We start from the raw sequence: 20,495 nt of genomic DNA, 5'->3' as shown, positions 1-20,495 counted from the left end.
ACAGTATTAGCTCTCTATTGGTCCTGTGCTCATAATAATCACTTCTATAGATACTTTGAATAGTGGTAATCATTAACTAGCTGTTCCCCATCCCCTTCTTGCACCTCTGACACTGTAGTTACCATTACCAGGTCTTGGTGCACCGTATCAATTGTTATGTATTGAGCGCTTGGGGGGCCCATTGTAAAACTTGCATCAGGGCCCACAGCTCCTTAGCCATGCCACTGAGTACAACAGTCACTAGCTATGGTAATTTCAGTAGCTTGGTTAGGACAGAAATCAGGCTGAAGTAGGAGTTACAGCTAGTGAAGCAGGTGAGAAGTGTTGCTTACGTACTATTGGATGAGAAGGGAAGAGGGGGAAAGTTGTTCAAAGGTGCAGAAGGGCCCAGAGAGGGTTTATTTAGTTATTAATATTATGCTGTAATGTTTTGAATAGGGAAGGGAAATTGTTAAAAAGAATAAGTAAAGGTGGTCATAACAATTCAACCAAGTCAGATTTTTTTTTTATAAAAATGCTGAATTGTATAGAAAAATGCAATGTCATTTTTTTTGCTCTCAAATAATAATCATTTTTTTTTAATATTTCAATATTCATCTATTGGCCGTGGTGGAAAATTGTGATCATTTTTCAGGAAAAAAAAAACAGTGTATGGTGAATTGGTGGGATTTGTTTCAAGAAATACAATTGACTGAAAGATCTAAAAAAAAAATAAAAAAAAAAAAAATGTATGGTGTATGTCCATGTTTAATTAAACTGTGCAGGATTTTAAAGAATGATACTTACCATCACTGTATAAATGGATACAGAACTCTGTGACTGTGTGTGACATCAGTAAGTAAGTATCATGCACGTTCACCGGCCAGAAATCACATTTCATTATTGGGGGGGGGGGGGGGGGTCTGAAATGGTGGAAGGAGGAATCTGATGCGTTGCTATGGACACTCCATGCAGGATCAGGGCATGTACTCTGGCAAGCAGAATAATTGTCTGTATTACAGGTATTGTGCACTTGTCTGCCTACAGACAAGTGCACAGTGTAATCAATGATTTTGATTAATAATCAGTAATAATTGGTGTACTAAATGATTACAAGATTATTCTGGTGATTCTGACAAGTTGATGAGACTGTGCAGCAAAGCAAATCTCCTGTCTGAGAGTCTTCAGATAGAAGCAGCGATGTAACTAGGGGGAGCAGGCCCTGTGATTGCAGGGGGGCCCAGAGGTGTGATGGAGGGGCAACTACTTACCTTCCCTCCCTCCCATACATGGGGCTATACTCCAGACCAGGTGTTTTTGTGGCTATACATGTTACGAATGTGAAGATCCTGATGGCCACACTTGTTTTTTGAGCCTTGTGAGATGGGCCTCCAGACTGTGAGCGTCACCAAGAAGAGGCAAAGGAAGAGGTGTGAGGATTAAGGGGCCCATCAACCTTTTCTGGGGTGCCCCATGATTTGTAGTTAGCCCCCCAGATGGGAGCTGCTATGGTCAGGCTTGTACATACTGCACACTAGTAGGAGTACAGCAGGTCATCCCCACTAAGAATTTAGAAAATAATCTATTGTATTCAAGTTACATCAAAAGCATAGAATGTGTGTAGTCAGTCCAGAACAGCAGGCTGTTGCTGGTTTTCCACTCCTTGTCCCTTCTTCAGGCTCCGCAGCCGAAATACTTTACAAAGAAGGGCAAGTAGCCCAAAACGGCAGGCTGATGTTGGATTTCAGCTAATTTTGCTCATTCTATGCTTTTAATGCAGCTTGAATAAAAGAGCAGGAAGTTTTGAAAAAAAAAGCTTTTGGCTGATAAGCCTTCTTCAGACTCTATTTAAAAAGAGCTTTTATTAACTTAGTGATGTTGATCCTCTCTGCGTCTGCTTGACATCAACCCAGGTGGTACAAGAGGCTGTGGGCATACAAAGATCTTGTTGCAATGGTTGTCCTCACTTTGTACTGTATATTGGAGGAATACTGCACACTAGTTGTATGTATACTGACAGTGAATCTGCACATGTTCCTCCTTACTGCACCCAACTAGTATGGGGCCCATGAGTTACAGAACAGCTGCTCTCCTAAGAGGTGAGCTGGGAGTAGGAACTGAGGTCTGGATACCCGTTTCTACAAATGGTAGATTCAGGCCAGAAAGTCTGATATTTACATTATTCTCTATGACTTAGGTTCTCAATGTGTGGTACGCGTACCCCGGGGGTACTTCTGATGGTTGCAGTGGTAGTCAGGCTTGATATACTTAACCAAGAATGGCGCATTTAGATTTAATGTTAAATGTTAAACAGCACCGAATTAGTGTTTTGGCTAATTAAAAGCAATAGTAAAAGCTTGAAAATTGTTTAGAACCAATTATCATGTACTACAATTAAATATGTATTTGTTAAGGGGTACTTGTGACGTTTACTATGCTAGGGGGTACTTGGTGAGTGCTGGGTTTTAAAAGGGGTACATTCCAATAAAACGTTGAGAAACACTGTTCTATGGGACCCTGATTCTTCATCTCCGCTTACTCCTGTTACAGCAGTACAGGGCTTGCAGTGTCTCACAAGCCTCCTGGTTTCCATTATTTTGACATTTCTGCCCTCTGCTGTTTAGATGCAGTATTACAAAACGATTACAAAGCCACATTACTAAATCTCAGCTCTCTGTACTTCAGACATAAAAATATCAGTAAATGACATCTAAAATTATATAGAATTATCCTGTCATGTATGCTTCTTCTTTGTGTTCAGTTGCAACAACAATAAAATTAATCTTATTATTGATGGGAGCTTCATTTTAGGAGGCCAGCGTGGTGGCAGATTGTGTATATGCTGTAAGAAATCTATTTAATCTGCAGGGCCGGATTTACCATAAGGCACTATAGGCACGTGCCTACAGGCGCCTGATGATGGAAAGGCAGCTCCCTCCAGTCCCAGAGTGGCTCCCTCCCTTCTTCCCTATGCAGGGTCCTGAGCAGAGCATAAATGAGAGGTTACTCACCCAGCTCTCAGCATTCCACTTACGAGATCTTCCTTCAGTCAGGGGCACCTCTAGCTACTGCATACTGAGGGTACCTCTGGCTAACTTATGCTAAGAGACACCTGTAGCTACCTAGGAAAGGAAAGTAAGGGAGAAGTGACAGCTGGGACCGCCGGCACACTTGTGGTGCGGTTTTCTGAGAGTTGTTAGGTTTATGGAGGGTGAAGCCTAAGGTGGCAGGACATCTGTGCCTATAGGCTCCTGTGAAGTAAATCTGGGCCTGTCTATATGTCACCACCACTCAAATGCCAAACTGTATCCTGCTCCTTAGTCCGCTCAGTTTCTTATGTTCCCCCTAGGCTATTGTGTGTAAATGTGTTACAAAAACAGCATGGGGGGGGGGGGGGAGAGAGAATGTAAGTGTCAGAGCATAATGTGTGTGTGTGTGTTAGTTTATGGCTTGCTGCTGGTCTACCACTACCGCTGCCATTTCAGCAAGATGCAGAGACCTTTCTAGCGGAGTTGCGGGTAGAAGCACGTCGGTGGCCTGTGCTGTCTGGTAGAGAGAACTTTGGAGAAAATGGGACAAAATTATTAATTAGATATCGGTAGCTACTATGTCCGATCGCTACTATGTTGATTGGTAAACATTTGGTCATAATGCATTTTTTTAAAGTACCCCTGAGGTGAGAGGGATATGGAAACTGCTATATTTATTTCCTTTTAAACAATACCAGTTGCCTGGCAATTCAGTTGATCTATTTAGCTGCATTAGTGTCTGAATCATACACCTGAAACCAGCATGTGGCTAACTATGTCATACTTCAGTCAGAGCATCTGCTCTGCATGCTCATTCAGGGTCTCTGGCTAAAAGTATAAAGCCCCCTCTACACCATTCAATTCCAAGCGCGATCGATCAAATTCGATTGGATCGGATTCCAATAGATAGATTAAATCCGACATGTCCGGGATTTGATCGATCATGTGATCAATATGCATTGAAAACTAATCCCAATCGGACATGTCTGATTTAATAGATCTAATCAAATTTGATCCAATCGAATTTGATCGATCTTGCTTGGAATTGAATGGTGTAGAGGGGGCTTTAGAGAGAGAGGCTGGGTTCCTTTTTAAAAGGAAATAAATATATAAACTTCCATATGCCTCTGAGCTCAGGTTTCCTTAAGGCACTATTGTTAAATTTCCTTGTTTTAGTAAAAAAAAGAATCCTGAGATTGCTCCCCGATAAAACAATGAAGTTAAGGGCCAGTAAAGTTCCTGGATATCTGAAGGCACAGGTGACTATGATGACCTTCTGTTATCAGGCTGGATCAGCATGTGAGGTCCAGGCAGGAAGAAGAATGCTGCAGTGTATTGTAGATTTGGCCACTTAGAATTTTTATGTAATGGCACCTCTAGCATCATGTTTTATGGGGCTGGAGATAGACAGGCTGGATGAATCCTGGGATTCTGCTTTACAACGGTAATTGCAATTACACTCTAACTGTATTGCAGTTACACTCTAAATAAGTCTAAAGTAGATTGCCGAAATCTGAATGAACAGGTGATATGTAGCCTTACCAACATGGCAATGCCTTCTTCTTACAGCTACCTCATACAAGGTTCATGTAGTGTGTGGGGGAGGGCCAGCAGCTCATTCAGAAGTCAGATTTGTATCAGAGAGTACCCTCAGCACTGTTAAGGTAGCAGAGGGGGATTAAGATGTAACGGGGCCCTAGGCAAGGTAGTAGATTTGGAACACCCTTGTGCACTTTTTGGTAAGCTATAGTGATGAGAGGTCAGAGAAGGTGGCTGGTGGGCTCCTTGACACACGCTAGGCCCCAGGCCCTTGCCTAGGTTGCCTGGTGAAGATCCTGCTCTTGTGATAACTGTATAATTTGCAGCATTGGCACCCGTCCAGCCTGTTGGTTACTGTTGATATAAGCAGGACCCTTTTCCTTTTTGTTTCTTGGTACTGAGGAATACCCAGACAGCTTATGGTGACCCAGAACCACTAGGAGAGTATAAGGGATAAAATAAAGGCCTAAATGAGACCAAAAAGCCCAATATTAAAAAGCAATGGTGTTCAAGCACAAGAAGAGGTCGCTGCAACCACTCCACTCCCGACAGTCGGGGCAGGAAACCAGCAAGCCAATTTGTAGATATATCAAAATAAGAATCCTGCTGCACAGTCTCTAGGCTAAAAGTCCAATTATTATCATGTCATTAGTGGACAAACCGCAAATACAGCTCACAGGTATTGGAGCAAACACATGGCTCCTTAGTCATAGCTGTATTTACTGTTTGTCCACTAATGCCAAAATAAAAATTGGACTCTTAGCCTACAGATATTGCAGCAGGATTCTTCTTGTGATATCTCATTTAAAATCAATGCTAATGTAATTTTTCCTCCTTACATTACCATTTTTTGGTACTAGGTATCGTATAAAACTGTGTATTGTCTGTAATGCCCATATTTGTCCATGGAAGATGTTGGAGCTTCATGAATCAATAATGAAAATTGCTATTGTTCATCTCCTAATACCATTGTGTTTACAGCTCATTCGACTCCAACTTTGTCTATCAAGAAAGAGGAATCGGGCCAATTGAGGAGAGCACTATTCTCGTTGTCAATCCAAACAGCTCTACCATTCTGAAGTCAGCTGGCAGAAATCTGTAAGTTTAATGACATTGTCATAGTGTAGTGTAATCTTATGTGTTCCCGCGAGACGCATCTGAAACCGGTGTCATATCAGAATCTCGGGCTTTGTTTGTAAATATTACGTACCACTGTTTGTTTGCTGTATTCACAAATAGGATATAAAAATTAAACTTTATTCATAAACCTTTTTATGAACTAATCAAGTTTGTTTTAATATCCTTTTTGTATAGTTGGTTAGGAACCGAACTGCAGGTTATCTACTAGACTTACCACTATATAAGTTCACTGTCAGACCTCCCCTTTATAAAATTGCCTTAAAGCAGCAGGGACAGCCATACTATCCCAGGAAATAAAACGCATATATAAGAAGATAAATACTTGTTCTACTTACATAACAGATGTATTCTACTGTCCATGTTTCCATTTTGGTGAATTTTATTTTGTAAATCAAGAGAAAACTGTTCCTGGCATTTTCCATTTTTACTTCTTATGACCGAAGCCAATCCTGATGTCATTTCCTCCCTTACTCTTTTTTTTTTCTCCTAGAAACTGCACTGTCATATCTAGCTTGCTTTGTAAAAACATGTGAGCACAGCATAGATCTGATTTCAGTAGCTTCTCCCTTCTCAGCTTCGTGCCACACTGAACTGCCCTCAGCCAATCAGCAAGGAGTGGGAATGTGGGAGGGGAAATGGCAAGCTTCCTTCTCATCAGCAATGTACCTAATAGAGCCAGGCTGACTGAGATTTATTACAGCATGCTGGCAATGCAGGGTTAGGTTGCAGGCTGTATAATAAACACAGAGCTGTGGGTAAATGGAATTTGATTTTGTGGCTGACAATTCCACTTTAAACCTTTGTCAGTTCTGCCCCCTATGTAGAGTACGGATTGGAAGCATAACCGTAACTTGTCCACAGCTACCCCCAGCAGTTGTGTAAGTCCAGGCTGACTGTGGTCACATGACTGTGAGCCCCCAGCTCTAGCGGCCAGTTATGGTGATGCTGGGGAGACATGAGCATGAACATGGTGTGGAGACAGGTAGCTATGCTTTCCAGCATGCTTCTAATGCGTGATCTGCAAGGAGGGGCTAGCACAGTACTTAGGGGGGGTTGGCCTATTTAGATCACCAGGTTCATTTCCTAGTAACAACCTCTGACACTCCTGTCTGCAGTCTTCTATCAGAAACACTGTTTTATTAGCACACCAAAACAATGTAGGCCAGCTAAAATAAGTGTACGCCACCAATCCTTGCAATAGCCAGAGCTAAACTAAATGGATTGCTTTTCCTCACAGAAGGGGAATGTTGCTTTTAGCGGTGCTTCTGTGTGAGGTGAACATCGGCAGGCTAGCTTAACGAGGCAGAGTGCAGAAATGTATATCACCTGATGGGTATTCATCTTCCAGGATTGATTTCTGTAATCTGAAATCGAAGCAGTTGTTTTGGATTGCTGAGCTCTTTATTATTAATGCATTTTGCATTACTTTATTGAGCGAGACTATATATCTGCTGCATGAATAGTGCAAGATCATAAAAACAGAAGCGGCCATAAAATTCCAGACATTGTTTTGTAGCGTGATACTGTGTAGCTGTGGCATCGCAGCGCCTGCACGCGTTTCATAATGTGCCTGCTAAGCTCTGCTATGCATATGGCTCGTCTTGTGTTCTTCGCTGTTTGTTTTTCCTTTAATGAGTATTCACAACACAGCTGCCTTATTGAATGACACTTTAATTAAAAGGCTGTGACACTATAACATTGATTTACATTGGAACCCTGGTGCTGAATCTAATGGGGACTAATTGTCGATATACAAAGAAATTAAGGGAAAATGTAATTGTTTATACCATCAGGATTATCCCAAGTATTTAATAGCCTATTGGCCGGATAACCTTGCACATTATTCCAGTGTGTCAGTTCAACCAATCAGAATTGCCCTTATGTGATTTTAAAGCTTATTTAAATGAGTTATTTCCAGCTTGTTGGGAAATATTTAACTGACAAGTGTTATGGTGGTATATGGTAGACGTGTTTTTCTACCTAAGAATGATAAAAATGTGTTTAAATGGGGCTTTGATGAATAATGCAGTTTACTCGCATCACTGAATTAAAGTGGAACTATCAAAGAAACTGTCCTGTAAACCCCACATACCTATAAAGCATTTTAGCCAGCAACAGTAGAAAGTTTTTCAGAAGTCTCTGATCACATCCTGTGTGAAAGGAATGCCAAATATATCAGCTTTTTGTAACAAAAACTGGCATCTGGGCTAGAGCTGTACCATGTAAATAGGTTCCACTTCTCTGTCACTATTCACAGAGGAATGATTTACTTTTTGTTTCTGCCCTGCCCACACGCACTGCTTTCTCACAGATCATATGAGAAAAGCTGAGAGATTTTTTAGCTGTAGAGAGGATCTGAAGAGAAGGACCTGTACTTTATTCCTGCATTTGCATGCCTCCCCCCCCCCCCCCCCCATTCAGAATGAGCTCTTCCTGGCTGTAATCTCTGTTTCTTATTGATTATCCCTACTTGACACTGTGGACATGATTCACAACAATGCAGTAATACTGCCGTGCACAGACAGGGCACAACAGTATTACCCTTATTTTTGGCCGCAAATACCTCAAGTTCCGTTATCACCACAGCCCTGGATACTCTTGTAGTGTGCCTATTACTATGGTAACGCGCATTACTAACTAGTGTTACCATTAGTAGTGAATTTTACTGCAGCAATGCTTGCGCTACTTGAGTACTGGGGGTCGTGCTAATAGCCGAAAATAAGGATAATACTGGCGTGCCGGTGCCCTGTCTGTGCTTGGCAGTATTACTGTAATGCTGTGAATCAACCTCCATGTGTCTATACAGTGTCACAACCTCGAAAGAAACAATTATGCAAAACAAGTTTTGTTTAACCCTTTGCTCTATGCAAAAACACACTTTCTATGGTAGCACCCAGAGGCTGTTTCAACTCTGTGTATACTCAGAACAGGATTGAGCCTAAAATGATTTAGGAAAAAATAGTGCGCTAGAAGACTGTAGAAAAAAAATGGTGCTGTAAAACATAACAAACAAATAATAATAATATAGCCAACAGTGAATAAAAAAGGAAATAACATGACAGATTTCACTTAAGTTTCTGTTGTCCAGTCTTTGGGGTTGCCATAAATGTTGGGGTCTGTTCAGCTCATTGGAATTAGAGTCTTGCTTTAAAGTTCTCTTGAAGTGAAAGGAATATGAGAGCTGACATAGTTATGTCCTTTTAACCTCTTCAGCCTTCAGTGTTTTTTCACCTTATGCATTCAAGCAACTTTCACCTCCCATTCATTCCCCAATAACTTTATTACCACTTATCACAACAAAATTATCTATATCTTGGTTTTTCCCGCCACCATTTAGGCTTTCTTTGGGTGGTACAGTTTGCAAAGAATTATTTTATACTAAATGCATTTTATTTGGAATATTTAGAAAAAAAATCATTATTTCTCAGTTTTTGGCCATTATAGCTTTATAATAATACATGCTACCATAATTAAAACCCACGTATTTTATGCCCATTTGTCCCGGTTATTACACCATTTAAATTATTTCCCTATGACAGTGTATGGCGCCAATATATTATTTGGAAATATAGGTGCATTTTTTTCAGTTTTGCGCCCATCACTATTTACAAGCTCATAATTTAAAAAAATAATAGTAGTATACCCTCTTGACATGCATACTAAAAAAAAAGTTCAGACCATAAGGTTTTGTTTTGTTTTGTTTTTTCAATTTAATAATAATTTTTTTATTTTTATTTTTTAATTAGAAGTTTTATTGGGGTGTTTTTAGGAGAGTGTTGGAAGTAATTAGTTAATTATAAATGTAAGTGTGATTATGTTTATTAAAAAATGTAAGTAGGTTTAATTTTACTATTTGGCCACAAATGGCCTCAGTCAATTTTTTTTTTAAGGCGTCTTGTAAGCGTACTATGTACACTTACAGGAAGTGAAGAGGGGATGTGTTCCTATTCATTGATCTCCGGGCTAACGGGTGGCAGCGGGAGCACGCACAGAAGTGTGCACGATCAGCTGCGCCGGCGAGTGGCAGCAGAGGCAGCCTTTTGGACGTAGCAGCTAGTTAAACAATGCACATTGCCTGGCTGTCTGTCTGAGCTTATGCCTCTACAGGTGACCACTAATGGTCCAATTTCTAGTGAAAAATAGTTTGAGCAATTAGAAATTCTGATCAGATTGGTTGTAAATAATTTCCATTGATGAGCACAATGGATTACAAACGATTATAAAAACAGTCGTCCGATGTTCATCAAATCAAAATTTGGATTTTCTTGTCAATTGTGATAGATAGAAAGCAAGATTGGTTCATTGATGGTGTGGCAAACGATTTCACTTCCAATCAGAATTTCTGATCGCTCAAACGAATTGGACCATTAGTGGCCGCCTTAATACGTTTACCTATAGACCTAAGCATGCAGATCAGATAGCTGAATAGTGTACCAGGACTCAAATCTGTTTCTGTTCAGTAAGCCAGCATCTATTCAGTAATGAGTCCTTGGGCAAGACTCACTAATGCTGCAGGGTGGCCTACTGAGCATGACCTTCAATGGCTGCATTTCTCAAGCGCTTTGAGCAGGAGAAAAGCGTTATGCAAGTATTAGGATTATTGTTATGTTTCTGACTGAAGACTGACTGGATGAGGCACATGCTTGTTTCAGGTGTGTGATTCAGACACCACCACCACCAAAGATATCAGCAGGATGCCAGGCAACTGGTATTGTTTAAAAGGAAATAAATATGACAGACACCATATGTCTCTCATTACAGATGTCTATGTCTCTCATTACAGATGAGTTTCTGAAACTGTATGTGTTAAGCTCCCGTTGCTTAATATGTAAAAATTTGAAGCCTCCTTGGGTAGAGCAAACTAAGGTGCGTACACACGTCACAACGTCCGCCACGCTGGCGGGTCTGGTGACTGGTAGCTTGTGTCAGTCCGACATGTGTACGCACCTTTAAAGATCAAACCATTCAGGAGGGATTTCCAGGCCAAGGAGAGGCTACCTATCGGCAATAAATTTTCTAAATGATTATGTAATTTCGGTATAGAACCCATTAACAGTGCCTTTACAAGCACATGTGATTTGAAAAGCTCTTTGTAATGTACAGGTAGTCCCCGGTTTACGAACGCCCGACTTACGAACGACCGCCGACCCGCCGAGATGACGTCACGCCGCCGGGGACTATCTGTTCTGCTGCCATTTTTAATGCAGAGTTGGCGCAGTGGAAGGTAAATAGAGGACATCTCACCTGTTCCATGGCTGTAGAAGGTCCTAGCGTGCTGCCTGGAAGCTCATTAATTCTGTTATGCAATTGAGATTTTTCATTTGCATTGCATTATCCCCCTTAAAATCGCTCCAGAAAGTGATTGCGATTTTCAAGTTGAATCACTATAATGGAAAATACTTCTCAGGATTTCTATAATAAAGTAGCAACCCTAGTGATTTAAAAATCACTAGTGATCTGCGATTTTGCGATTCAGCTGTGTAGTGGGAAAAGGCCCTATTTTTATGTGTAGATTATTAAATTGTAATGAACATGCCATGTGATGGCTTTATAAAAATTAGGCCTGATTTCCAGTAGATCTGCATGTAAAAAAAAGCTTTAGATGTGATGGTCCATGTTAATCAATGGGCTCCTTCAAATCTAATGCATGTTTTGTGTGCAAGGTGTATGTTTTTTGTGTGAATATGAATATGCATAATGTGTGTAAAAACATTTGCAGAAAATTGCACATGCGCAAACACTGCAAGTAGAATCTAGCCTTACATGTCGTTCTAGCAGTACAGTGGGATAGAGTTATTCATTGTGACCTTTCTGTCTGCAGGTTTTATCTGCCTCATGGTTTAACTGTGGATACAGATGGTAACTTTTGGGTCACTGATGTAGCCCTGCATCAGGTAGGTATATTTATGTAATCATTCTCTACTCTAATCAATATAACAATGCAGAAGAATGTCTCAGCAAGGAATAGCAAAGCATTATGGGAGGGAAATCTGGTAGTTTATGGTAACTTCTTTTAAAGTATAATGAATCCCTTCATGCATTGTGTGTTCATGAGTGGATTATTCTACAAGGGTTCTCAGTACTACAGAGTGCTTTGGCATGGGTTGCTTTCTGCCCCACAACAGTAAATAGTGACAGACTTTTATGAGAAAGTAATAATTCCACAGGACAGCATGGTCTGATGAAAACTCCCAAATGGCAGTGATGTGGTGGCAAGTAATGCCTGATACACACAATGCAACTTCCCATCAGATCGATGGATCGAATCGATAACATATGTCCAATCTGCTCCCGATAGATAACTGTATTGATTTTCAGATCAATACTGCACAAAATTAACCCCGTTATCGGATTGGACATATCGGATATGCGCAAGTACTGGCCCAGTGACACGTGTCCTTGATCATGCTCCCATAACCGGCAGCTCTCTGAGCATGCACACTACAAGTCGTTATGTAGAATACATGCGCAGAGTGCACCTGGCCACAGGAGCACGATCAAGGACACCCACCCGGCCATGCTAGTACTTGCACGGTAGTGCACAGAAATGACCGACTTGGCTCTCTTACAAGAGCATTTACAAGGGAACGGAGGGGGCAGGGGAGACTAAGGGGAGCGGTGGGCATGAGAACTGCTTTAAGGAGGAGAGGAGAGACTGGCACTGGCAATTTTGAGAAATACAAAATACACTTACAGTTGCACGTACAAGGATGGCTATGAGCGGCATAGGTGGGCGGCAGGTACTAGGATCCTCTACAAACCGCTGTTTTGTGCCACTGGCGCTTGTTCATTGTAGGATCCTGACAAGGGGCAGGCCGTTATAGCGTGAGTTAAGCAGCTCACGCAGCGGCGGCACTTCCGCATACGTAAGCAAGCCGCACCCCTTCTTGGTTTAGCAACCATGCGGACTGCTGCGCATTCATGCCTGCTCCCTTCGTTTGTACAAAGGAGATTGCCTCAGGTATCCTTAAAAGGAACCCGAGGTGAGAGGGATATGGAGGAGGACACGTTTATTTCCTTTTAAATAATGCTCATTGCCTGGCTGTCCTGCTCATCCTCTGCCTCTAATTCTTTAAGCCATAGACCCTGAACAAGCATGCAGATCAGATATACAGTATGCATGGATACATTTCTTTAAGCCACATTAATAATGCAAATATATATTTAACCTCCATTAATTTGCAGCGTAAGAATTCATGAATAAATATGTGCAATTATATTTTAATTAACTTCATTTTTCAGATTTGTAATTATGTGTTACCAGGTAAAGCAGTATACTAACAGTGCTGCTGCTGCTGGGAGCCGCCCATCTCTGCTTCTGGGGGTAGCTGGGAATGCTTCTTATTCATTACCTGCTCATTCATTGGAAAGAATCAAGAAAGGAATGATCAGAACAAGATTACCACTGACAAATTACCAAACCACTCACAGATTATCACTCGCATACCCAGACCTGCAACTGCAATTGCTCCATTATTACTTTGATCACATCTTGGCTAACAGTCAGAGGAATGACGTGTAGAGCAGTGCATATATTTTAGATAAAGATCAAGCAGTTCCACCTGAACGCATGGTGCGTAATCTGACTAAACTACCACCAGTGCCAGCTTTTCAGCCACGCCTCTCATATTGTTTGTTTGCAAATGGGACTTTCCATTCCTACTAGTTAATTTTGAAGTATTACCAGTAAATACTTCATCGAGAAGCCAGAAGGTGGCGCTCTATTGAATCTAAACTGAAAACAGTAAAGCAGGCCATACACTGGCTCGATTCCCGGCCGTTTCGACAGCAGATTCGATCCGGGGATCGAATCTGCTGCCAATCGTTCGCGGTAAACGCAGCCGCCGATCCGATTTCCTCCCGAAATCGGATCGGTCCGTCGATCGCGCCGTGCGGGAAATTACCCTCGATCGCCCGCGGGTAAAGTGCGCGTCGCTAGCGGCGGCCGATCCGATCAAGTATACATTACCTGAGGCTGGCTCCCGGGCGTCTTCTCCGCGCTGCACGGCTCTGTTCCGGCTCCATCCATCCCGGCGCTTCCTGTGTCACTGCAGTGACCAGGAAGTTCAAATAGAGGGCACTCTATTTGAACTTCCTGGTCACGGAGTAACACAGGAAGCGCCGTAATGGAACCGGAACAGAGCCGTGCAATGCGGAGAAGATGCCCGGGAGCCAGCGTCAGGTAATGTATACGGGGGGGGGGGGGGGGGACAGGCGGCAGGAGCAGCTCAGCAGATTGTGAACGGTTTCAGGCTGAAATCGATTCACAATCTGTTTGCAGTAAAGGCAGCCATACGATCCCTCTGTGATCAGATTCGATCAGATAGGGATCTGTCAGCTGGTCGATCTAATGGCACATCGACCAGTGTATGGCCACCTTTACTGGCAGTAATTGGTTGCTGTGAAGTTAAATTAGCTGACATTGCAGACATCTCTGTGACCTTACCAGCCTACAAAATATGGCTGCGGTCTGTACTAAACATTGTTTTAATACAATTAAATTAAAATGATGAGTTGTATGTATACTGTACACATTCCAATAAAAATCTGCATAAGCTGAAAACGTATCTTTTTCTTTTGACCGCATAATACAGGGTAGTCCTACTTTGAAATATTAAAGAGGCGCTCCACTCATTGTCATATGATGGAATAGAGAGAGGCACATGTATATGAAATGTATTGCACAGGAAGTGAGGCTGCCGCCGGAAGAACAGGCCAGGGCAACAGATGCATGCAAGGACAAGTGCAGGGATTTTAAAGGAAAAAACACTGGAGTAGGCATTTGGGGAGGGGAGATGTGTTCCTGCACACTTCTCCGAACACGTCATCACAAGGTGATGGGCGGAGTTGCACCTTCCGACTTTACGCACATACGTAAATCTACTTTCATTGGCCCTTTAGCCATCACCATTAGTTTTGCTTATGTCTTTTGACAGTTCTGATCTGTAAAAGGAATCTGTCTGTTATATATTGTGAATCGTGTTCCTATTTCTTTAAAGGTCTTCAAGCTTGGACCCGATGGTTCTAGTCTGTTAACACTGGGCAAAGCTTTCCAGCCAGGCAGCGACAGGAGCCATTTCTGCCAGCCAACTGATGTGGCAGTGGATCCAATAACTGGCAATTTCTTTGTGTCTGATGGATATTGCAACAGTAGGATCATGCAGTTTTCACCCCAAGGCATGCTCATCATGAAGTGGGGAGAAGGTAAGTGCTGCATAGACTGGAATAACTTTTACACTTTAGTTAAAGTGGAACAAAACTCAGAACATCCTCTCTGCTTTAAAAGTTTAGTCATAACATGATAGCCTTTAGGGGGAAAAAACAGAAGTTTTACTTGAATTCACTTTACTATAAGCACTGAAAGCCTATGTTTACTGTAGGGCAGAGAGCTGCTGCTACACAGCTCAAAACTCTGTTTCACAGCTGCTGATAAGACACTCTGATCTAGCTAAACAAGCACAGAGAACAGTCCAGTGAATTTATTAAGCAGCTACAGTATATGTGGAATGAATGTTTTTTTTTTTTTTATTGTAAGCTGTGCTAGAGTTGGGATCCACTTTAAAATTAGGTGGTGGCTCTACTGCCTACAAGATAGAAAGAACCTGTTCCATATACCTCTCACCACAATTTCAGCTTTCCATAAGTTTCATGTTCACAGGTTTCAGTTGGACTCACTAGCATTCAGAAAAGACAGTTTTAAGTTATAGTACTTCTTGAAACATAAATACCTTTTGACTCATTTCATTTCCTCATTGCAGACATAAGCTATGTTGGGCTGGTTTGGTGTCATGCCCTGTTTGTACCTTTTCTATGGTGGCCCTGCAGGTTACAGTCAGGTTTATGGTGACATTTTCTTTACAGACACGGAGAGGGATCTTTTTCTCTCTGACATTTCTCAGGAAAGACATATATTACATTACCTGGACAATGCAATTCAGTGTGTCCGTCTGAAAGGTTTATTGGATTTTCTCCAGACATGATTGATTTGTTCAGTAAACATTAAACATGTAATACAGGTTCATGTTTAGTTGTAAAGGATATAAAAAAAATATTTACGTAAGAACAATAAGTGAAATTTCTCAGGATAAAAAAACATGTAGTAAGTGAACCTATCATTATACAGAACCAGTGTGAATATTATGATTAGAAACAATTGCAAAAAGCTCCCTATACACCTCAATCTGTATAACTATAAAGCTGCCATGTTAAACCCCTGCATAAAATGGCTGTATTTGGTAACTGCATGGTTTTAGTACTGCGCCAGGGAGATTTAAAGAGGAACTTTAAAGCGGAATATAACCCAGCATTTCAACTTTGCTCTAAAACATTATTTACAGCATATTATATGCAACCAGCATTTTTTTTTTACCAGACCAGCATTGGAAGGGTTACACACAGAGCTTTAAAGTTCTGTGGAGAGAAATGGAGACGCAGCCGAAGTTTAGATAGATACATTTAAGTAAACACAATATAATAAGTGAGGAATGTGACACACACTCTCTGGCTGTCCTCCAGCTCCTGCACAGTCAGAGTGTGTGTCAAATTCACCACTTGTTACATTGTGTTTACTTAAATGTATCTATCTAAACTTTGGCTGCGTCTCCATTTCTCTCCACGGAACTTTAAAGTTCTGTGTTGCTGGTCTAGTAAAAAAAAATAATGCTGGTTGCATATAATATGCTGTAAATAATGTTTTAGAGCAAAATTGAAATGCTGGGTTATATTTCGCTTTAACCAAGTATTGAACTTGGTCCCAATCAGTAGCGGATACCCCCTACCAATGAGAAATCTTTACCTTTTCTCAAATAGATCATCGGAAGGGGGGGGGGGGGGGTATGGCTGATATTGTGGTTAAACCCCTCCTACAGTGTGATGTCATGACCAAGATTCTTACAGTTTGCTGTGAACCTCGTTGCATTGTGTGAAATAATGCCCTTTTCCAACTGCCAAGCAAGCAGAATCTCCCTCTGTGCATAGAACTCTCGGTAACAAACCTTACGTACAGATCATTTCAGAATGTAAATCAGGGAGAGGAAAGATTTTACAAAGGGCAAACATTAATAAATGAATATTGTAAACAATAAAACATTTTATTCATTGTTTTGTTTCACTACAGTCCCTCTTTAAGTGATAATAGTACTTATGGTATGGAAATATAAGTCAATCAAATTTAAAATTTTCATCTATTCCTGAAACCAGGATAATTGCCATAAAAGTGGGTATCCTGAAGTGGCACGTGACATGATGGCATAAACATGGGTACATATAGTACTAAGCCCAATTACAACCTGTCTGTGTCCACGTTTCATTTATTAATTTCTTGCTTTGAAAAAGTTATTTGAGCAGTACCATGTAATCCATATGGAGATGAAGCAGTTAAACAGATGCATCTCTCCTAAAGAGTAAACAGAAGAAAACTAATTGTATCTGGGTGAGCAAAACACTGTGTTCATTATTTCTTTTTGTTGACAGCTGAATGAACCAAATTATATGTCAGATTGAGATGGCTACTTTGCAGAGTTCAGAGGTTAAATTTAGCTCCTTAAATTGAAAGTAGGACTATGAGACTGTGGGGAGGTTCTATATCGTAATACTACACATAATTGAGTATCCCGTATGTTTATCTTAATTTCAGGTTTGCTTTAAATGGACACTCATAGCACAATGCTATGAGTTGTTACTAGCCAAATTGTCTTGACATTATGCAGCACACTGCTTTAGGCCTGGGACCCACTAGCAATTTGTGGGATCGCTTTGCAAGTGATTTTGGGAGCAATTTCCCTGCTCCGATACAATTCATTACAGTGAAAACGCTCCCAAAATGTTGCATGTCCTGTGATTGCGATGTGCCTAATCGCAATCGCTCTAGTGGAATCTGTCCCGTCCATTTACATTGGCAGAGCGTTTAGGGAAATCTCTAGCAGTTGAAAGCGTTCACTAAACGCTCAAAAAAACACTCTATTTGGTTCAAGCCCTTAGTGTGATTGGAGCCATTCCCAACACCATTCTTTTCTTTATGTAATTAGTACCTTCAGTAGTGTTTTGAGTGTGTTAAAGAAACCCATCACATATGAATGGACACTTAATTGAAAACCGCTGTAAGAAGAACATTAACATCTCTCCTCCACTTTCCTTGGTCTTAATCTCTTCCTAGCAGCTAAAATAAATATAAACTTTGCATTGTGAACTGTTATATCTTTGTTATCTACTCCTTCTAAAATCAAACTTTAAAGTGCGTCTGCTCCCAGTTATTGTGCTTCAACGTTGGTGCCTGTTATGTAAGCAGTGAGTGCACACTGTGCAGCATCCTGTTCATCTTCCCTGTTCTCCTCTTGGCTCCCACACTTGTCACAACTCCTCCAGTTCTTAGTTCCAGCCACATCCGCTGATGGCTCCTTCCTGTGCACTGTGGGTCCTGATGGATTCCTTTGGATGCACCATGTAGGCCAGAGCTATTAGTGGGTATGGTGTACCATTGAAAGGAGCTGGAGTATTGGTGACGGTTGTAGTGGGAGACTGAAGTAGAATGGGGAGGCCAAACTGACATAATTTAGTTAAAGGACTAGTTAAATAGCCCAAAATTAATTAAAATGATTTCACTTTACCTCTTAAAGAGAAACTCCGACCAAAAATTGAACTTTATCCCAATCAATAGCTGATGCCCCCTTTTCAATTAAAAATCTATTCCTTTTCACAAACAGACCATCAGGGGGCGCTGTATGACTGATCTTGTGGTGAAACCCCTCCCACAAGTAACCCCTCCCACAAGAAAAGTTCGAACTTTTGTGGGAAATAGCGGTTTATATGCAGCAGCTACATCACCTGTCAACAGTAAAATGTTCACTGGAGTTCCTCTTTAAACTGATAGTTACTTATGGAAGCAGTAGTAGCATTGGTTACATTCTCCGTTTTACATGTGTTCATTGTCCTGTATCTGTCCTTGTAGTAATAAAATCTTCTCTTTCAGCTTCCTCATCACGGATTGCTAGACCTGGCGAGTTCCGCATCCCCCACAGTCTGACCCTCGTACCTGATCAGTTACAGCTGTGCGTTGCTGACAGGGAGAATGGCAGAATTCAGTGTTTTAGTTCAGAAACAGGTCACTTTGTGAGAGAGATCAAGCATGCAGCGTTTGGCAACAGAGTTTTCGCTGTCTTCTATGCTGCAGGTAAGGCACTGAGGAATGCTGTATCTGCATGAGTTTATTATTATTATTATTATTAGAGCAGCATCATAATAGCAAAGTGTCCTTAATTTTCAATGGAGACGTTTTTAGAAACTCTCCTTGAGGATGAATGGGTATTGAGGTATTTTTTTTGCATGTGTAAAAAAAAATATATTTTTTTTTGTAGTGTGAATATAGCATTATTTCTTTTATTTTATGTGGAAATGATTAATAATGGGAAGCCAGTGTGACATGGCCTCAATTTACTAAGCTTATCTCCTGTCTGTAATAACCTTTCTGAGATGTTTATAGTGTTATCACCATAGTGATAAGGCATGTAGGAAATGCTTCTGTCTTTTAAGCCCCATCTACACGATACGATTCTTTGTGCATTTCGATTACAATTCTATTTACGATACGATTAAATCCGACCTGTCCGATCGGGATTTCGATTCAATTTGATTTGCCATTGTTTTCCAATGGCAAATCGAATTGAATCAAATCAAATCCCGATCGAACATGTCGGATTATCGGATCGTAAATAGAATCGTTATCGAATCGTACAAAGCATCGTATTGTGTAGATTGGGCTTCAAAAAGGACAACTGAAGTGATCGGTATATGTAGGCTGCCATATTTATTTCTTTTTAAACAATGCTAGTTGCCTGGCAGTCCTGCTGATCTCTTTGGCTGCAGGAGTTACTGAATAAAACCAGAAACAAGCATGCAGCTAATCTTGTCAGATCTGACAATGTCAGAAACACCTTATCTGCTGCATGCCTGTTCAGGGTCTACGGCTAAAACTATTAGATGCAGATGATCAGCAGGACTGCCAGGCAACTGGTATTGCTTAAAAGGAAATAAATAAGACAGCCTCCATATCCCTCTCACTTTAGTTGTCTTTTAATTTAAGGAGAGATCTCTAAAGTTAACATTTCAAACCTTAAAGGGACTCAGAGCTCTAGCAAATAGAAAGATTTATACATACCTGGGGCTTCCTCCAGCCCCATACGCTCCGATCGCTCCCACGCCGCCGTCCTCCGTCTTCTGCAGCACCGGTACCTGGTCCCTGCACTTCCGGCAGTTGGAGCCAGCTACGCAGGAGAAGTGCGCTCTTACGTAGAGAGCGCACTTCTCTTACATTAGATTGGCCCCGACTGACGGAAGTGCAGGGACCCGGTTCTGGTGCTGCAGAAGACGGAGGACGGCGGCGTGGGAGCGATGGGAGCGTATGGGGCTGGAGGAAGCCCCAGGTATGTATAAATCTTTCTATTTGCTAGAGCTCTGAGTCCCTTTAAAATAACTACAGAATTCTAAAGTTAAAGACAGGCTATTAATTAACTGCATGTGAAAATAACTACAGAGGAGGTAACGTAAAGGGATCCTTAACTGTGAAAAGGAAAAAAAGTTTCACTTACCTGGGGTTTTCTCAAGCCCCCTGCAGCCGTCCTGTGCCCTCGCAGCTCCTCAAGTGTCCTCCGGTCCCCTGCTGCGGCTTAGTTTCGTTTCCGGCCGATTACCAGTCCTATTGTTCGCCTTCCCCGCCATGAAGCGCATCATGCAAGCGTACTTCACCTGCACATGACACACTTGACGGCAGGGAAGGCGAAGAATAGGACGCGTTGCCGAGAGCCGACTGGTAGT

The 20,495-nt window shown here is 41.5% G+C and overlaps 1 protein-coding gene across 8 annotated transcripts in view; it reads left to right on the top strand.

Moving 5' to 3' along the window:
- The window catches only part of PAM (peptidylglycine alpha-amidating monooxygenase), a 265,286-nt gene that overhangs the window by 224,013 nt on the left and 20,778 nt on the right, over positions 1-20,495 (top strand). For all 8 annotated transcript variants that reach the window (XM_068247473.1, XM_068247472.1, XM_068247471.1 and 5 more), the window contains 4 exons: positions 5,529-5,645; positions 11,509-11,581; positions 14,687-14,891; positions 18,655-18,855. In XM_068247473.1, the coding sequence (XP_068103574.1) occupies positions 5,529-5,645; positions 11,509-11,581; positions 14,687-14,891; positions 18,655-18,855 (596 nt within the window). The remainder of the gene's footprint in view (positions 1-5,528; positions 5,646-11,508; positions 11,582-14,686; positions 14,892-18,654; positions 18,856-20,495) is intronic.

This window comes from Hyperolius riggenbachi, chromosome 1 (genome assembly GCF_040937935.1).
Source record: "Hyperolius riggenbachi isolate aHypRig1 chromosome 1, aHypRig1.pri, whole genome shotgun sequence".
NCBI classification, from domain to species: domain Eukaryota; kingdom Metazoa; phylum Chordata; class Amphibia; order Anura; family Hyperoliidae; genus Hyperolius; species Hyperolius riggenbachi.
Note: the sequence above shows the minus strand (reverse complement) of the source record. Positions and strands in the feature narration are given on the sequence as shown.